This window comes from Platalea leucorodia, assembly GCF_965183815.1.
Source record: "Platalea leucorodia genome assembly, chromosome: 3".
Classification (NCBI taxonomy): Eukaryota; Metazoa; Chordata; class Aves; order Pelecaniformes; family Threskiornithidae; genus Platalea; species Platalea leucorodia.
Genome location: NC_138825.1, coordinates 79,569,333 through 79,588,950, shown reverse-complemented (window position 1 = coordinate 79,588,950; position 19,618 = coordinate 79,569,333). Strand labels below are relative to the sequence as shown.

The window sequence follows — 19,618 nt, the reverse complement described above, 5'->3', positions numbered from 1 at the left end:
AGATGTTCTGACTTGAAAAGCACTTCTGTTTACAACTCAAGAATCCCTGAGGAAGTTTAATCTAGTTGATTTAAAGCTTTGGTTCTTAGCATCAGTTTAGTAGTTGGCCAATTTTACTTCTTAACTGGAAAAATACTCTTCTATGGACATGCTAAGAATTCTTAGTAAGAACAAAGCACTGATTTGCCCATAATTTCAACAGCCTAATTGAAAACCCACCCACTATTTCAAAATGATGAAGGTAAGGAAAACACAAACATACATGCAAAATCCCCAACTACAAGGCTAAAATTGAAAGCCTACTTCATTTAACCTATACAAAAATCATCCTGTTAGTAGCCTTAATAGAGGAAGACAAAATCTCCTAAAACTCTGATATGTAGCATTTTACTATAGTAATACTAATAATATTGTGTGTGTATATATATATAAAAAATATCATATATGATTAAAATGCTTTGGGTTTACGTAATGTATATATTTATATTGTTGCTTTACACTTATTTAAATATTTATTGTTATATATTATATATAATATAGCATGGAAACTGTAGAGAAAAAGAAACTAGCCTTCAAAACCTGAAAAGCTGTCTTGGGAAAACATCTTCTTGTTCTCCACTCTTCAACATCTGCATCACATTCCAAAATCTTTTGCTGGAGATAAAAGGTGCTAAACACAGATCACTATGCCTGCCTGGTAAGAATTAAGACAGGGTCATCCATTTCCTCTTACCACAGTTCGTATGTATCAGTCTGTTAATTAATCAGATAGTTTTCTTCAAGCATTCTTTCTAACATGCAAGAAAAATTCCCATAGAGATAGTGCCATCTTTGTTTTCTGATTTCTGCAAAGGGAACTGATTACCTAGTACCTGGAACAGAGGATACCAGAATGGCAGTCAGTAAAGCAGTATGTTCAATTTAACACTGCAGCTATTTGGCTTCCTAAAGCACCCACTCTAGAAACACTTTTCTGTAGAAAGAGTGGCTCCTAGAAAATAACCTTGCGTCAGAAGTAGGGATTAACTAGTGTAAAGGTTCCCAGGCAAACAGCTATTCCTGTGCATTATCTACTGACACCACCTCAGGTTTCTTCTGGAAGCTATCCTGTCTTCTTTTCCTCCTCACATCTCTGTTGATTACTCAAGAGACTTGAGGTTGACCTGAATCACGAACCAACAACTTCTGTTTTAACACGCATAAAAAGAGAAGTATGTAAGATGGGGAAAAAGAGAGAAAACAAACCCTGAAGAAGTCCTGCTTTCCACTCTGGTCTGCCAGCATTAATCAGACATCAGACCTGATGGAAGAAGCCTTCCTTCTTAAACTACCAGCATTACTGTATTTGATCTCCACTTTCTCCTTTGCTTCCCCCATCGCCACGCCAGGAAGCACTATTCCTCTCTTTTGCCTTTTCTCCACAGATGAAAATCATTCCCCAAAAGCTATGGTACAGAAGCAAAAGGGCAACTCGGGGGGGGGGAAGAGAATCACAGCAGAGCACCCCTATCTTTACAGATTATAAACCCTTTAAGGTGAATATTGTCTCCACTCTGGAGACTGCGGTGGTGTTACAAGCGGAACAAGGTATTAAGATAAGGCATTCCTTAACTCACTAGCTGTCTTCCTTCTTCATTAAGGTGCCTAAAAAAAAAATAAATAAAATATTTCCTTTGTGAATTCACTGGAGTTTTTGAAATTATCAACACAAAAGTTGTATTAGTAAGTGGGATATGCTAGAGTAGCTTTTCAATATCCTTCAGTATTTTCATGATTGCTTGAAACATTTCTTTAATAGAATATTTTATAATAAGTAGTTATTTAGAAGATCTTTAAAATGGTGACTGGGTGCTCTTAGCAAGACTTTTGATTATGATGGGCCTTTTTTTTTAATTTTAGAAGAAACATGAAAAATTTATCAATTGATAAATTTGCCTTTTGTCAAGATTTGCTGACACACAATCAGCAGTAGTACACTGCAATGAATTCAAGGTTACTCTAGATAACAACCAAGCATAACCAAACCCAGGGTCTTTACTGAACCAAGAATCCAGAACTCAGCAACTGTATTTAAATAACACCAAGAAGAACTCGCACAAAGAACTAAAATAGCTTTCTTACAAAAATAGTTAATCCTGTTGGGAGCATTCAGCAGCTGCATTCTTTAGATTCAATCAGTTAAAAAAAAAATTAAGTCTTGATCATTGAAGGAACTCTGGATTTTGCTTTTCAGCCACAGATGCCTGGCTGGGAGAGGGCACTGAGAGGAATGGAAGCAAGCAGTGCCAGCAAGAGAATTCCACTGCCTGAACAGCAAAGGACCTCTTGCGTCCAGGGAGCAGAACTGCAAAGACTGCTTCAGAGTGAAAGATCAACCAACTACGTGTACAAAAGGAATGACAATTGCTTGGTTCAATTTCTACACCCGATTCCTGTGCAACGCCATAGAAGTATTAGTGGAAAATTACCTACACGTTAAGACTTGGAGGAACACCTATGGAGTAGTGCTTGTCTGTATATTGTGAGAGACAAAAAAGGTTTTTTATTCATTTATTCAAAAGGTTCAGAAAAGCCATCTGAGCAATCCTCTTCCCCCTTCCTTGCCCTATGCATTGTAGATCCAGGTTGGACATCACTGAAGAGAGCTTACACTCCTGCTCAGGTCTGGAAGGGGAAGAGCAAGGCTTTTTTGAGGCACTATTGAGCTGTAGTTGCAGAGCTGAATAAGCTCAGACTTCAAGAACAGTCCAACTAAACTAAAACTACAATTTTGAGTTTATACTCTTAAACAGAGAGTTCACACAGTTCCAAAGCATAGGTAGTCCTAATATTTTTCTACTGTACATGTGGAAGTCTCCAAGTCTCTGGAAAATTGAGGCCAACCACCTTCTCCCGCTCATTCCATTTTCAATCTTATTGACTATGGAACATACAGTAGAAGTCATTAAGCTATATTTCACAGTTTATGGTTTTAATGGTTTTGCAACATTAGATGCACAACACATTTTCAAGCATCAAAACCTAGGCTTTGCTATCTAACATTTCATAAAGATAATAAAAGTTAATGAGCGCTCATGATCTATGATCTGACAAGACATCTGTTCTGTTCTTTCCGAGAGAAAACACTCACCCTGCCTTGTTCTGGCACAGTGGGAGAGAACAAATATAAACCAATTAATCATTCTAAACTATAAGCTATATTAAGTTATAGTTCCTCAACAGGCTTTTCATACCGCATTGCTAATAGGGCACAGGTGTCCTAAAAACAGTCTTTCAATGCAGTAATTAAATCCTGCTAACTTCACATGGTCAACTGTAGCAGACAGTACTGTTTAGCATTTCAGCAGGAAAAAAAACCTGTTCAAAATGAGCAATAACAAGGTTGATACTGGACTCTTGGTATAACAGCAAGAGCTCTATTCCCATTCTCTACGTATTTTCATCATGCTTTTTTATTACAGGAGTATTTTAACAAAATTTCATTCTGACCTATCAAGGGAGTACTTGGTACAAACATTACAAGAAATACTACAAGATACTTCATATGGGACACAGCTAACATCAGTATGGGGGAGGAAGGAGTAATCTGCTTCTGAACCATTTGTGAGGCTGTAACAGGAGATCTGTCATAGGGAACCATTGAGAACATTAAAATTCTGCACTCCGTTACATTTCAAAACCACTTGCCAAGCATTTTAGGAATACCATTTGAGACCAAATTCAGCTTCTTGATACCCATGTCACCTACAGTATAATACAAAAGTATAAGTGCAAAGAAAAGAAAAAAAAATTGATTCGTTTTCCCCCGTCACTCAGCCCTATGGTATGACACGTTTTGGACGCTACATAGCAGTATGCAAGGTTTCCGTTTCCTGCAAACCACTGTATATTACTGTGAAACAGAACATGTGAAATGAAAAAAGAAAAAAAAAAAAATCACAGATTGCAGAGTAGTTAATGAACAACAGTATTCACAGTAAAACCCTCGGATAAAGATAAAATCCCAGTTTACATAAAGAAAACAGCAATACATAATTCCTGAGAAATACCTTGTATTGCTCAAAACACTGTCCTGCAATCAATCTGCCTTGCAGAGGCTCACAAATAAGTTATGCAACCAGGGAACCAAGCACTGCCCAACTGTGCAGAAAAGCAAAGTATTTTTGCTAACTGAAGGATGCAAGATAACTGGGATTTAATGCTAAAACCCCCTACAGCCTCAAACATCTAACCTATCTAAATAGTCTAAGCTTCCTAGAGCATGCCAGAAAGGAACAGCGTCTTTCCACTGACTGAAGGAATAGTTTAACCAGCTTTCACCAGATTGCCCTGCTGGAAGAGTCTGCTCTTTCCACAAACTAAAAGCGGTATTCTCCTATAAGTTGCAGTCACAAACACTGCATAAGAATTTAAATGAAAATTTATGCATACATGTGCACAAACAGAACTGGAAGGGAAATAAAGCTACTAAGTCTATGTATAAAGCTTAGCTCAAAGGAAAATTACTGTGGCACCACTGAATCAGATGGTGCACATATTTCCCTCTCACACCCCCAGAGAGGTTATGTATGCTTTAGACTAAAATAAAGAAATAGAACCTGAAAAAACAGCACCAAGTAGGCAGCCTAGACAGATCAGCTGCTGAACTCAGGCTACATATGTATTAGCACTTTGTGTAGGAAAACGTCAATGGATTAGTAGCAAACAGGTTGTGCTGAGGATCTGAACCTTAAAATTTACATGTTTGGGGGGTTCACTATGCCTGAACTCATTTATTAACTCTTCAGATCACCTCTTCAGATCAGTTACCTCTTGCAGACATAATTAGATGTTCATTCAGTAGCATTTGGCACATTTTTGGATCATGTTTTTCTGTTCAGTTTCACATGGAGAGAATCCAGTCTGCATTCTCTGAAGCAAAAGCATGACAAGCAGGGATGACCAGATTAATGTAAAGAAAAAAAACAAACCATAAACCACACAAACCACCACTCCCAGCCTGAACCAAAACAATACTGTAGACCTAACCTAGGGTCCCCAAAAAGCAGTTATGCAAATGCATCATCTAACCCAACATGTGCAGCTACTTATCAAACACATGCTGATGAGCCATTGCTGTGTATTTTTACATATTATTTGAGTAATATATTCTAGTTTTATATAAATTTTGACATGATATTCTAATTGTTATAGTCTTGCCAGTTAACCTCAATAAGCTCAAATTCCTTTCCCGTGTATTTGCCTATGTCTGTCCATACACTTTGACAATGGCCTCTCAAATGCTGCTTCCATGACAATCTGAATTATAGTAAGATGAATAACATGCTGGGGGAAAAAAAAAAAGAATAAACCACCCACAAAGACACACAAACTTGTCACATTCAGATTCTGGTAAAAATATTAAAATTTAATAATACCTTTTGAACATACAATTATGTCAAGGAAATAGTAAAGGCATTCAAACAAATGGATATAGATCTTAAATAATATTTACAAATTCTAAACAGCAAGTTGACTATAACGTCACAAATACTTTAAATATTTAGTAGAATATAGTGTAAATTCTATTATAAATTAGATATTAACTTCATCTGTTATTTTTTCCAGCGGTAACAGTCTAATCTTTACATGCTATATACATTAAAATACTAAAAAGTTATAAAATTTTATTTCTGTTACTATGCAAAGAAATGGAAAATACTGTCTGTCTTACTGTACAATATCCAAATTGAACTTTCTATAGTGTTCTCTGCAAAAATAAATGGCACTTTCACATGCACAAGGCATAAAGTACAAGTCTGTCCATTAGCAGTATGCCATCTGACTGCAAAGTAAACTAAAACACAAATGTCATTCAACCATACAGCTGAAAATCAAAGTGTGGTAAGAGATTCTGACAAACTTTCTGATTCAGACTGAAGCAATAAGGAAAAGCATGTAAACTGATTTCCATACAGATCTGTCATTTTAAAAAAAAAAAATGAAAATACAGCATACTGTGAAGTTTGTTGCAATGGTATTAGTTATTTTGACAACACATAATGGAAGTAAAGTTGATGATTCTGTATGAATTCTGAAGCCCAGCCCTGCCAATGGGCTGCAGCTTCTAAGCTGCTTTTCTATCGACAGTTTCCAAAATTACTTGTGTCACTCTGAATTGCACATCAGTAGTCAGATGAGTTTTCTAGACTTCGTTATGCCATTGTGTAACCATAGCTTCCACAGTGCAATGCCACCAGAAGCCTGTCCTTAAGGATTTCTTTACTTGGATATTCAGGTAACTTGAGCATGTTGATACTGGAAAGAAAAGGAAAAAAAAGCCACACCGCAGTTCAGCAAGAAACCCAACAGTAAAGTTTTCTGAATGAAAACGCTGAAGATGTCACATTTATGGAAGAAAACAAACCTGTGCTGCACTACAGTACCACTGAGCATTCAAATATATTGCAGGAAATTAAGGGTTTTTTTCACTTCAGCAAAATTGTAATACAACACTTTAGTATTCCCGTATTAACCCCACTGCCTTCAGTAAAGCAAAATAAAGTAGTGAACAATGAGCAAACACAATGTAACATAATCTGCATTAAAACCCACCACTTTCATGTTGGATAGTGAATGCTCCACAAACTGTTCACCTTTTAATGAAAATAGTCATAAGAACTGTACTTTTGACTGGAACTGACATGAAAAAGCTCTCTTTTTAAGATACTTCAATTAGACTAGTTAACATACCATGTGCTTGATGTTGGTAAAAGATTTGCAGTATACGGCACAGCAGCAATTGTAAAATTTTGCAATCCACTGCCACCCATTATATGGGCAAAGCCACCATGAGGGACCCTGGAACTGAGAAAATTCACAGAAATTAGACCATCACAAGAATGTTATAAGCCAAAAAATATAATCTCTACACTACAAATATCTCTATATTAGACAGTTACTAATACTTTTATCAAGGTTCCCCCTTTCTTACTCATATCAAAATTCTCACTGCCTAAATGCTTTTAATTACAATATTAACACACCTGTCCATTTACATTAGGCATCAAATTGTTTGAATGATATTTAAGAGAATTCTGTTTGCAAAGAGGACTCATTTCTACAACCAGTTTTTATAGCAAAACATTATCTCAGTTTAGGGAAACATCTATGGTTACTTATATTTACAGTTTAAGAAACACTGCATCATAAAAAGGTTTATTCTCCAATTACTATCCGTGGGACAACTGACCAGAGTGTTCTTGACATGTCTTTTCATTTACTACTTCAGACCAAATATTTCAAGTAACTAATAAAACCATTACATCAGTCACACTATCACCCAGTAACAACCTATAGCAAAACCAGAACACACTAAAAAAAAATATCACTGGCATTGTCAGGAATGCGTTCTCACTTAATCATATTACTCCTAATTTTTTTCCTTTTACCAATATATTATTCAAAGATTATTCAAGGTGTAAATGGACAACAGTCCTAGAGTCTTCAGAGTCTCTCCCTATAATTTTAAACTAAGAGACAAATAGAATAAGATTCAGATACTTCTATAACATCAACTTAAGTTGGTATGCATTACAAGGTAACATGTTGTTAGCACAGCCCTCACATCAAAAAAAAATTTTTTTCAAAAAACTGTAATGAAAGGATAAGGACTAAAGAAGTTGAATGTGAGCCAGCAATGCATCCTTGCATTAAAGAAGGAAGGCCAGCAGCCTCTTGGGCTGCATCAGGAAGAACGTCACCAGCAGGCTGAGGGAGGTGACCCTTTCCCTGTACTCTGTGAGAAACATCTGGAGTCCAGCTCCAAGCTCCTCGCTACAGGAGGGACAGGGACATACTGCAGCAAGTCAAGCAAAGGGCCACAAAGATGGTAAGGGATTGGAGCACCTGACACAGGAGGAGACTGAGCTGGGACTATTCAGCCTGGAGAAGAGAAGGCTCAAGGGAATCGGATCAATGGATATAATTACCTGAAGGAAGGAATAAATAAGATGGAGCACAAGTCTCAAGATGGAGCACCCAGTGGTGCCTAGTGACAGGACAGGAGGCAAAGGGCACAAACTGAAATCCAGGAAATTCCATTTAAACATGAGAAAAACTTTTTTTACTGTGAGGGTGTCAAACACTGGAACAAGTTGTCCAGAGAAGCTGAAGGGTCAGCACCCCTGGAGACAGTCAAAACCTGACTGGACAAGACCTTGAGCATCCAGCTCTAGCTGATCCTGCTCTGAGCATGGGGTTGGACTAGACAGCATCCAGAGGTCCCTTCCAACCTCAGCTATTCTGAGATTTTGTAGCAAGCAAAACAACCTGATAAAGCAAAATAAACCTTCCATAAAATACGTAACAGCTGTTAGAATTTTGGATTACAGGTACTTGTGTTAAAAACAATGCTCCCATATTCACAAAATCAAAGTGACTGTAAAAACCAGGAGCAAGAACAGAAAAGAAGAATGGAGTAATGTTTCCACTCACAGTAAGACCACCTGGCAGAAATGCAAAAGAGTAAGGGTTGCTACTGCCAAATGTTAAGGAGCTAGGACAGAGCTCACAGCAATACTTTTTAAACATACCTTTAAGAGCTAGCTGTAATATCCAACATATAAATCTGTTATATCTAAGCTATCACCTAGCTTAATGACAGCAATGTTGGGCATATAGTTCTAGCACTGGTATATAAGGCAACCACTACAGAGGGAAGTACTGATTATTTGCAGCATACTATTTCTGACATACAAAAGGAATTGTGCTCACAGCCACAGTTCAGAACAGTTGTAAAGATTTTACAGCAGTACTCTTTTATACTATGGTTTTGGCTCGCATTTCTAATACAATGCTGCCTCCACTGCAGTGAGTCTTTTTCTTCCTCTGATAAATCAAGAGAATTCCACATTCAAATCAGAAATAAGACACAGACCTAACTTGAAAATTTCTCATTCAGTCCACTATTAGCTAAAAGTTTTTACAATTTAACTTATTATTGTTTTTCATACAACAGGTTAAAATCGTATAGTATGATGAGGTCATTGAACATTTAAAAGTAGCAGATGGCTGCCAACTTATGCCTCCAAGAATGAGGTTTTTTTCCAAGCAAAACACAGCCAATATAGTAAAGAAAGCCTTCCAAATATGTGCAAATAAGATCACAAGATCTTACCTCTTACTGCATGTGCAAATAGCCTTCAGCAAGAGCAACAATATGATTTCACAGCTTTGGAAACTTCAACACTTAAAATGTTTAAGTATACATCTGAATCCTAACTTTTCTACCTATTTTTCCACATATAGATTTTGCATAAATTTACTTGAAATGAAAACAGTGTAGAAGAGATACTTTAAGCCAGTTTCCTTATGTTTTCTTTTACTTTTAAAGTAGTCATATATATCACATTTATCAAATATGCTGAATTTCCCTTGAAACAGCATATGGCTTATTACTCAACAGAAACTACAGTCCCGTAAGAAGTTAAACGGCAATCCTGATACCTGAAGAGTACCAATAAAGTAGAATTTATCATAAGCTGTCAACACTTCCCTCCCACTGTTAACTAAAAACCTGATCAAAAGTTGCCAATGGATAATTAACAATAATTTAGCCAGATACTATTATAAACACCAACCAGATCAAGAGGAGGAAAATAAAAAGGTAAAAGCATGTGGAACTGGCAATACTATCTCAAGCAGCTGTCAGCAGAGAAAAAGTAGGTGGTGCACACGTAAACTTTCAGATCCCCAAAATGAGGCACAAGAATATTTAGGCTTTTTCTTAAGTGTGCCAAGACCTCCAAACACACAGAATCTGCTACTCAAACATTACTCACAATTACTTTACTGTTAAAAGATGTCTCAAAATTGGTATTAATGACGAATGCAATGGTATCTCCACTGAAACTACCAAAGCAAGACTTCATTACATTGAAGAGAAAAAGGTGTAAGAATGGGGGAAAAAAGTCAAAAGGCAAAGTTTAAGAAATATTTAGAGATGTCAGAGAAACACTGAAGACAATCATAAATATAATTGTTTTATTTAATTCACTGAATTAATTTCATAGTCTTTGATTGGAAAGAAAGAATAATGCCACTTCACATATACAACAAAAAAAATAATTAAAAAAAAAAAACAAAAAAAAAAACCAAAAAACAAAACAAATAAGTGAATATGCAGAAGAGGTTAAAGGGAAATGGAAAAAACAATGAAAATTTTGAATGCAGTCAGCCAACCAGTACACACAGAAACAAAGTCTTCAGGAAACGTGGCGCCAGAAAAAGATCATAGTTTGAAATCGGGTATACTTTTAGTGTACAATTTTACTTAAGATACTAGCCTGTACTAGACTGTGTTTTAGCTCACAGACAACTCAGCATCTAAATCTTCCATGCCCAGATACTAGGACTGTCTGGGGATTTATGTGCAAAAATGCCAGCTGCATACCACTATTGGAGGTAACTTTCGAAGGTTAAATTTTTATGGAAAAATATACCTATTACATTTCAATGACTGAAGAAAAAACCACAACAGGTTCCTAGTAGCTGATACAGAAAAAAACTAAGCAATTTGTTTTTAAATTCCAGCCCAGAGTTCTTAAAAGACATACCAAAAATTTCTTTCCTACTAACAAGAAATGAGTAAGAACAAGCCAGTATGTGATTTGTGACCAAAATGAATGGTGCTCAAGCACGTATTAATCAGACAACATAATTGTTTACTTGATAGAAAGCATCCCTTAGAATCCCGTAGATTATCCCAAATGCCACGAAAATAGTGAATGCCACTTCAATACCATTTGGAATGTTTTAAGAAGCATTTGAAACATGACCTTACATCTTAAAGATCCTTATTTGCCATCTAGATTTAGAAATAGACTAGTCCACTAAAAATGAAAGACCAGCAGCTGGTGTGCAACAGATGTGCAGTTAGAACTGCAAGAATCATTTCTGCAGAGGACAAAAAGAAAAGATCAATGTGCACAAAACTAGCTTCTTAAATTGTCTGTGATCCCTAAAACCAATGAAATTCATAATAAATTAAGTGAAACTAATAGAATTTGAAGACCATGCCATTTGATCATACATCCATGACTGCAAAATTCCTTGGTATAAAAGACAAGATTTGATTATCTTAATTTGTGTTTTACCATTACTTAATCACAAAACTTATAAACAAGGTCTACTACTCTATTAATCCTAGAACATGAAGGGAACATCAAATTAAGAAGACTGTGCGATTTCCACTTGCCACCAGAAAAAGACACGGATTACACAGCTCAGGTGCCACACGTATATCTATGGATCCACTTTGCAAAATGTCTGTATACACAAACTCAGCAACTCACCCAGCTCACATGGGCATTTATTGCTCAAAACCTTCCTTCACTGCCCCCAAACCATAAAGGAAATAAAAGTGGCTTTCCCTGAAGAACAACTAGAATTAAGGACAGAAATCCTATATAAAGCAAACAGAGTCTTGCATAAGGTTACATCTTCACTTGATCTTGACACACTGCACTAATGTTAAATTCAACTCAGCTTTAGGAGAAGGATATTCTGTTTACACTGACTGAAGTGATACCTAGTTATCTCATATATTAAAGCCTATATTGATTACAGGAGAAGCTAAGAGCCCCATAAATATGCAACAGGAGAAAGAATATAAAGCACAGTTAAATTCACTACTGCCTTGCTAAAAATTGTCTGGGACAGCAGCAAAGGCCTCTTGCAAAGTAGTCAAGTATAATAAATAAGTAATCAATCATTTTGCTGGCAATACAGGCAGCAAAAGTATTAACACACACTTTGTCTACTTTGATCAACATATAGAACACTGAAGTATGCAAAATAGTTTCTAGTTAGGTGATCTTGTATGGTAATCTAAAGTCTCTTGACTTATTTCAGAGTATTCAGACAATATATTTGTTGTTACAGAAGAGTTTCTCACCTGCCAGTAACGAATTGTAATAGTAATACTCTCTCTTCCTGAGTTAGTTCTTCCACAACATCCCAGAACCACTAAATGAAAAATAAGTTAGTTTGTATTTTCCATGAAATACTTTTAGTACTTGAAAAGATAATGGTAAAACAATAAATGGAATATTAGTGTGTTTGTTACTTAAGGGATGGAAGTTTTCGTATGAAATACATATATAACTAAGTCACTTCATATAGCAATATACTATAAAAAACCTCCACAAATTTCAGCCAAAATAAGCTTCCATAAACACACGCAGGAAATTACAGCAGCAGCACCACCACCTTTTTTTGGATTAAAATGCAATAGTCTACATTATTAAAAAAAAAATTTTACCTGAATAACTTGGTCTCCTCTCTCATAGCCACTGGTGTATTCTGTATTTTTTAACCAATCATTCACATCAATTTCTGGCATTCCAGACAACAACAGCTCCTTCAGAAGCACAAAGACTGTAATTAATCCTCCTGAGTGACCATTAATTTCAAGTGTTTATGCTATTTTAAAAAGTAATGCTTTAAGTAGTATAAAAATTGCAGTGTTTTTTCTGTTCAGTTGCAACCTTACAGAAACTATGATTTTTAATACAAGAAGATTCTTGAATTCAGGTAACTTCATATGATCTGTTTAATTTAAGTACACAGTATCAAGAGAGAGAAATTATTGCCAAAGAAGCTAAAAGAAAAAAAGCTCTGAGTTTTGGCATGACTTGAGACAAAACTTGAGATGTACTGGTTACAGAAGATCAAACCACCACAAAAAACTTATTGGAATTTTATTCCGTGACTCAGAAAAAGTAATAGACAGCATCTCCTTACTTTTAAAGAACTTCTGTTCTCCGGAAAGAAAATATGAAAAGGCTTAAACGCCACAACATCCTCATTCTATTTTGAAATTACAGTTTAAGACATTTATCACTGGCACATGAAGTTATCACATTCCAGGAAGATGGTCATTCTAAGTAATTAGGATAAGCAGGAATACATATACCGAGATCCTCACTGATAGATGCCCAGGAAGCAAAACCAAAGTAAAAGATACAAAATGTTTATTTTGTGGGTACTGAGCTTTACTTCTACGTCATTACACCACTGACAAAGTATGCTGAACAAAGTATTTTAAAAAGTATAGGCATTTCTGCTTACCAGTTCATATTCATCAAAAAGCTGTATCAAAGATGGCGGAATGAACATATGGAAGCCTTGTAAAAAGGCATTTATCTGAGGCTGAATGGCTCTTGTCATTCTAAGCTCTGTGACAAGCTGGACATACTCAGCCTGCAACACAGAAAATGACATTAAGACATACAATAGCAAAAATACATAGCAAAGTCACACACAAATGCAGTCTTCAATACATTACAGATCTCATCTACGGTAAGATGTTAAGAGTCCCTATGCACTTTTCATGCATGGAAGCAACTCAAAATAATTCAGAAGGCCCTTCATAGTCCCTTCTGCTCTTCCCCTTTCCTTCTTTCCAAAGACAATTCCTAAACAGAAATGTTTAAACTGTAACACAAACCAGGCAAAAAACCCCAGAGACTTGTACTAAGATAAAGGAAGTGAATAAAACTTAGTTTGTCATGCCTGCATCTAATACAACCACAGTTGTGATCATCTAAGGACATAAACAAGGCAATGTTTGTAAAGAAAAATATATATTAAGCAAACTGGCATAACTCAGGAAAAAGGGTAAACTTCCAAAGGAATATTTGTGGCCAAAAAGCTTTCTTGCTTTCCCCCTATCTCTGGAAGTCTAACACAATATATTACTTATCCCTGCAAGCTTTGTTGTCTTAATAACAATTTCAATTTTTTTAATTAAGTCTTGAAAGTCTCCTCAGTTTTTAAAAAGGAAAGAAAGTCAGAAAACCATTTATATCATAACCACGTGAATACAGAGTATCATAGTTTGTATGCTTTAGAGATTTGGGGGCTCCCCTTTAAAAGATGCCAGTTAGAAAAGGAATCCACCAGAACTTTGCTTTTGCTGAAAACACAAAAACCTAGGAGGCGATTAATGGAGGAAGGTTTTTAGAATGAGATAGACAAAAGTGCCTACATTAAAGCTGTATAAAAATGTCTCATCTACCCTGACAAAACTATGCAAGTCTGAAAGTTTCTTTACTCAAGAAAAGAGATTTCTACTTGAGAACAGAATTTATTCCTAGATTAAGGTACTCAATGCTTTGACTTCCTAATCATGATTTTTAATAATGAAATCATGAAACATACCTCCCAATTAAACCATCTCAACTGTCACCTTCCTTCAAGACAATTATCTTACAAAAATACTACCTTGATTTTTAATTTTAAAAAGCATTAACCTAAACTTTTAGGTTCTGAACCTGCACAAAAGCAACCCAGCATGATTTCTTTCCTCCCTTTCTGAAAAGCAGAATGAAGTACGAAACATTTCAAAACGTAAGAATATTTTTCAAAGGCAATTCCTTACATTCACAGAAGTATAGAGGGGTTGCCATTTGCTTTGCAGTTGGAAGACATTTTAAAATGCATTACCACCATTTTATTAGAGTGAGAAGACAATTAATTTGTGAAGTGCTCTGAAGAAGAGGAACATTACCTAAGCATATCTTTAACTGCAGAGCTGTTCCCAAAAAAAAAAAAAACAGTTTCAATCTAGTAATCTCCCTAGGTTGCTTCTACTGTCAGTGGAACTGAAGACACCTCTCTTCTCTAAGGAATTAGAGGAGTAGCCAAAGGAGATTAACTGCCCTAGACAAAAGTCAGCCTCTGTGAATACATCTTATGAACTCTAGGAAGAAATCAGAAACTTTAGCAGTATCAGGATTAGCAGTAGTGTTAACACTGGTCTTCAATGATCAGAAATACTTGTTTTACATCTCAAGTTCCTGTTACATAAATTAGGCTATTCAGAAAACAGGGCTGTAGAAAGAAAAATTCACAATCTTATTTAAAAAAAAAAAAATCTATTAGAAAAAATATGACAAACACTTAGTTTCTGCATTGCAAAAATATTTACATTGAACACTTTCATTATGAGAGAAAACAGTTCCTGTGCTTTAGGTGTAACAAGAAATGTTTTAAATAGTCTGGAACAGCCAAGCATCCTGACTATCAGCACTGGCACATGCTGAAAGACCTGTACCACAGAATTTACATAATATATGCCAGTATAAAAACTGGTCAATTTGTTTTTCCCTCTGTTCACTTCATTTACATTTTATTCCCTCTCAGAAGCCTCGAGTTCACTTTACAAAACAGAAATATCTACATAATTTCAGATCTACATATGCATTCCTACAGAGTGTATAAAAGGTACAATCCAGCCTTCCTTTAAGAGGGGAGATTTCTTTGAACACATGAGACGGGCATCACAAATATGATGACAAAGTCTGGTTTGGGTGAGGGGTTGTTCTGTATTTTCCTTTGAGGTAAATTAAGCAGAGATCCTGCTTCCCCAATTTCACAACCCCATATACTGTGAGATGAGGATCAATGTTCTTTATAATGTTCAGAACATCAGATTAAGAGAGCAGCTCCATTCCAAAGCTGGTTAAAAAAAACAAACAAACAAACAAAAAACAAAACCAAACAAAAAAAACCAAAACCAAACAAACAAAAAAAAAAACAAAACCAAACAAACAAAAAAAAAAACAATGCAATTTTTTACTGCCAAACAGCACAGCCAACTCACAGACAGACTAGTCCTGGGAGGACAGAGAAAGCCATAGAATTGTGGAGATTTGCACCATTTTTTTAAAATACCATACAGTCAAACTTTGTCTAGCTCTAATGTTATTTTTTCCTATGAAGTAAGTAGAAAGCTACAAAAATATACACAGCAAAGAACAAAGAGAAATGCATAGCATGGACCCTGGAAAAATCCTGACATCCCTTTGAAGTCTCCCTACTGACAAAAGGCAGTTGAGCCACTACTATAACCGATACTTCAGTTGGAGCTACACGGACGCTCCAATTGCAAGACTGGAACATTAGCATCGTATGGTCCCACAGCCATTCACCTATGTCATGGTTTAACCCCAGACGGCAACTAAGCACCACACAGCCGCTCGCTCACCTTCCCCCCCCCCCGGTGGGATGGGGAAGACAATAGGGGAAAAAAGTAAAATATAAGAATAAGAATAAGAATAAGAATAATACAAAACAAGTGATACACAACGCAATTGCTCACCACCCGCTGACCAATGCCCAGCCCCATCCCCAAGCAGCAACCACTGCCCCCCGGCCAACTCCCCCCAGTTTATATACTGAGCATGACGTCATACAGTACGAAATAGCCCTTTGGCCAGTTTGGATCACCTGTCTTGGCTGTGACCCCCTGCAGCTTATTGAGCACCTGGCAGAGCACAGGAAGCTGAAAAGTCCTTGAGTAGTGTAAGCACTACTCAGCAATAACTAAAACATCAGTGTGTTATCAACATTATTCTCATCCTAAATCCAAACCACAGCACTATACCAGCTACTAGGAAGAAAACTAACTCTATCTCAGCCAAAACCAGGACAGCATCCACCCCTTATTCCATACCATCAATGTCAAGCCCAGGTCAATCCTTTCCAATACATTCCAGTTAATCACTACCACTTTCCCTGTCTTTTGATATATACACACAGATACCATTTCCTTAGTCTATGGACCATCCCTCTAAAATGTCTGTTGAGTTCATTTGGTCCATGACTTTGGGGTCCATCTGTCACAACAGTCCTTCAGGGCAGGAGAGACGGTGTGTGGTGTTGGATTGTTGCATACTGAAGCCAATTTCCGTTCCATCACCGCTGCCAGAGGCTCCAGGTAGGGCCATGCTCCCCAGCTGCGGTGTAGAGCACATTTTTTACATCTTGCCCTGCCCGGACTGGCCCAAGAGCTACCGCATGAACTATCTCCCATTTAATTTATTCAAAGGCTTGTCATTGCTCAGGGCCCCATTTGAAATAGTTCTTCTTCTGGGTCACTTGATTGAGAGGGCTTACTATCAGACTGTAATTCGGAATATGCATTCTCCAAAACCCCAGAACACCTAAGAAAGCTTGTGTTTCCTTTTTGCTAGTTGGTGGGGACATATCTGTTATTTTCTTGATCACATCCATCCTCCTTGCTGGCAGGGCAGTATGCTTCTTCCTCCTGCTCCTTCTTCAGAGAAGCTTCTTCATCCCTTACTATACGAGCTGACTTTCGCTTCCAAGATTTCTTCTTGTCTATGGGGGTGACTGATACTGGCATGGGTTGGTTCTCTGGTTCAGCCACAGTGCCTGTTGCCAGGGCTGGCGCAGCCACAGTATTCTTAAATAGTTGTTTAACCCTAAGCAAAACCTGACACACATTCAGGAGACACAGCAATAGGAACATGCTGGTTTGAACATCCCAAGGATATTCAAAATTCTCAAGAGCTACTGTAATTAGCCTGGAGAAGAAGAGGAAGATGGAGGAAGGTGTCTTCCCCACCGGTTGTAAGTGTAATTATTAATATTTGCTGATACATGGCTCCCGAAGTACAAAGGTGACAGCAATTCTGAGTACAAATATGAGATTGATCTCATGGCCAATAGTTTTGTTGTACCATAAGCCATTGTTAAACAGCATAGGAAAGCAATAACCTTAATCCACCTCCCAGAGGTGATAAGCAGCACATAAATACTGGTAAACAGTATATACGGCAAGTAAGGTGTTACATAACACAACTCTGAGAACAAATACAACAACTTTGAGAGTAAATAAATCAACATTGTGACCAGCAACTACTAAACTAATATAATGAATGCTTATCACAAATTTGTTTTAACACACTCTGGTCAGATATGTCATTATCTCAACCCTTCGTGCCCCACATTGGGTGCCAAAAAGGACTGTCGTGGTTTAACCCCAGTCAGCAACTAAGCACCACACAGCCGCTCGCTCACCCTCCCCCGACTGTCCGGTGGGATGGGGGAGAGAATGGGGGGGGGGGGGGTGTGGGGTGTGTGTGTGTAAAACCCATGAGCTGAGATAAAGACAGTTTAATAGGACAGCAAAGGAAGAAATAATAATAATAATAATAATAATAATAATAATAATAATAATAATAATAATAATAGAATATAGAAAACAACTGATGCATAATGCAATTGCTCACCACCCACTGCTGACTGATGCCCAGCCCCATCCCCAAGCAGCGATCACTGCCCCCGGGCCAACTCCCCCCAGTTTATATACTGGGCATGACGTCACATGGTATGGCATAGCCCTGTGGCCAGTCTGGGTCAGCTGTCCTGGCTGTGCCCCCTCCCAGCTTCTTGTGCACGGGAAGCTGAAAAGTCCTTGACTGGTGTGAGCACTACTTAGCAACAACTAAAACATCAGTGTGTTATCAACATCATTCTTATCCCAAATCCAAAACACAGCACTATACCACCTACTAGGAAGAAAATTAACTCTATCCCAGCTGAAACCAGGAAAACCTATTTCACAGTTGATGTAAAAAAAAAAAAAAAAAATTCCCTTGCTCAAAGAAAACAACTTTCTACAAGCAGCTATTACTACCTTCTCAATGGGGCATCTACTCTCTTTTATTTTGGTTTTTAATAAGAGGGAGATGGATTGTTTGGGTGATTGGCAGGGGGGGTTAGTTTTGGCATGGGGGTTTTTTTTGTGGGTTTGTTGGTTTGGTTGTGGGTTGTTTTTTTTTTTAAAGGAACTTCATTTAAAAAATTGCATTTAAAAAAATGCTCTCTTTTATACAGGTAATCTGCTAGTGTGCATACACAGCAAATTCCTGTAGAAGCTGAATTTTCTTCTCCCAGAGGCATAGCAAATACAATGAGTTTTAAGCAGTGATCTTTTATTCCTCAGGTAAAGGCAGAAAAAAAGAAAGATATCCTCTTCATGAAAAAGATGTTTTATAAAGTAGACACTTTCCTGTTTAACCTGTTAGAACTGCTAAGCTAAAACATACTGCAAAACCATATCACATTAAAGAAATTGGGAAAAATCCCCAAACACCACTAAAACACAGATCTACAATTTTCAACAACTTGGTTTGCCACTGTTAAAATCAGTGAACAAGATACAGTGCCATCTTACAAATGTTTGTTATCTTCACATTTTGCAGCTTAAAATTAAAAAAATCAATTAATATTAACAGTTTCAGAGCTACCAAAACAGTCATCTGTTCCTCACCACCTTTCAAATAAAAGCTACACAAACTCCTGTCCCCACCTGCCACAGCTGAGGAAGGCTTATGAGCTAGAATGGATGCATCTGTTCTATACATGTTCAATCACCCTTTTTAGTCTGTGCCCCAAGTCAGAAATTAATAGAGCAATGTCAGCTACTAATGACTGAGGGTATCCTCGCGTGGGCAAACTTCTAATTTCATGCTAACTGATAACAGTTTTTAAATAGTTGTGATGAAATCACAACTTATGTCAAGTACATCTATTTTATATATTGAGAAGCTAAGAGAAGAATCAACATCCTTGCTTTCTCTGACAGGTAGTAAAGAAATTAATCATCCACTGCCTTCACAATTAGACTTGTTTTACCATCTGTATTCTTTCATGAATTACTATATTGCAGGAAACAGTACAGAATCAGGCTAATAATATGTATTCCTGTTACTGAAATGACGCTCTGCCTTAATGAAAATGAGGATTAAGCATACAAGAATCCAGT

General features: G+C 37.0%; 1 protein-coding gene across 4 annotated transcripts in view; it reads right to left on the bottom strand.

The window, feature by feature from the left end:
• Positions 1-5,444: 5,444 nt before the first annotated feature.
• The window catches only part of HACE1 (HECT domain and ankyrin repeat containing E3 ubiquitin protein ligase 1), a 56,207-nt gene continuing 42,033 nt past the window's right edge, over positions 5,445-19,618 (bottom strand). For all 4 annotated transcript variants that reach the window (XM_082307580.1, XM_082307581.1, XM_082307582.1 and 1 more), the window contains 5 exons: positions 13,111-13,242; positions 12,302-12,400; positions 11,936-12,006; positions 6,733-6,846; positions 5,445-6,297 (listed from right to left, as the gene is read on the bottom strand). In XM_082307580.1, coding sequence (XP_082163706.1) covers positions 6,195-6,297; positions 6,733-6,846; positions 11,936-12,006; positions 12,302-12,400; positions 13,111-13,242 — 519 coding nt within the window. In that variant the 3' untranslated portion in view covers positions 5,445-6,194. The remainder of the gene's footprint in view (positions 6,298-6,732; positions 6,847-11,935; positions 12,007-12,301; positions 12,401-13,110; positions 13,243-19,618) is intronic.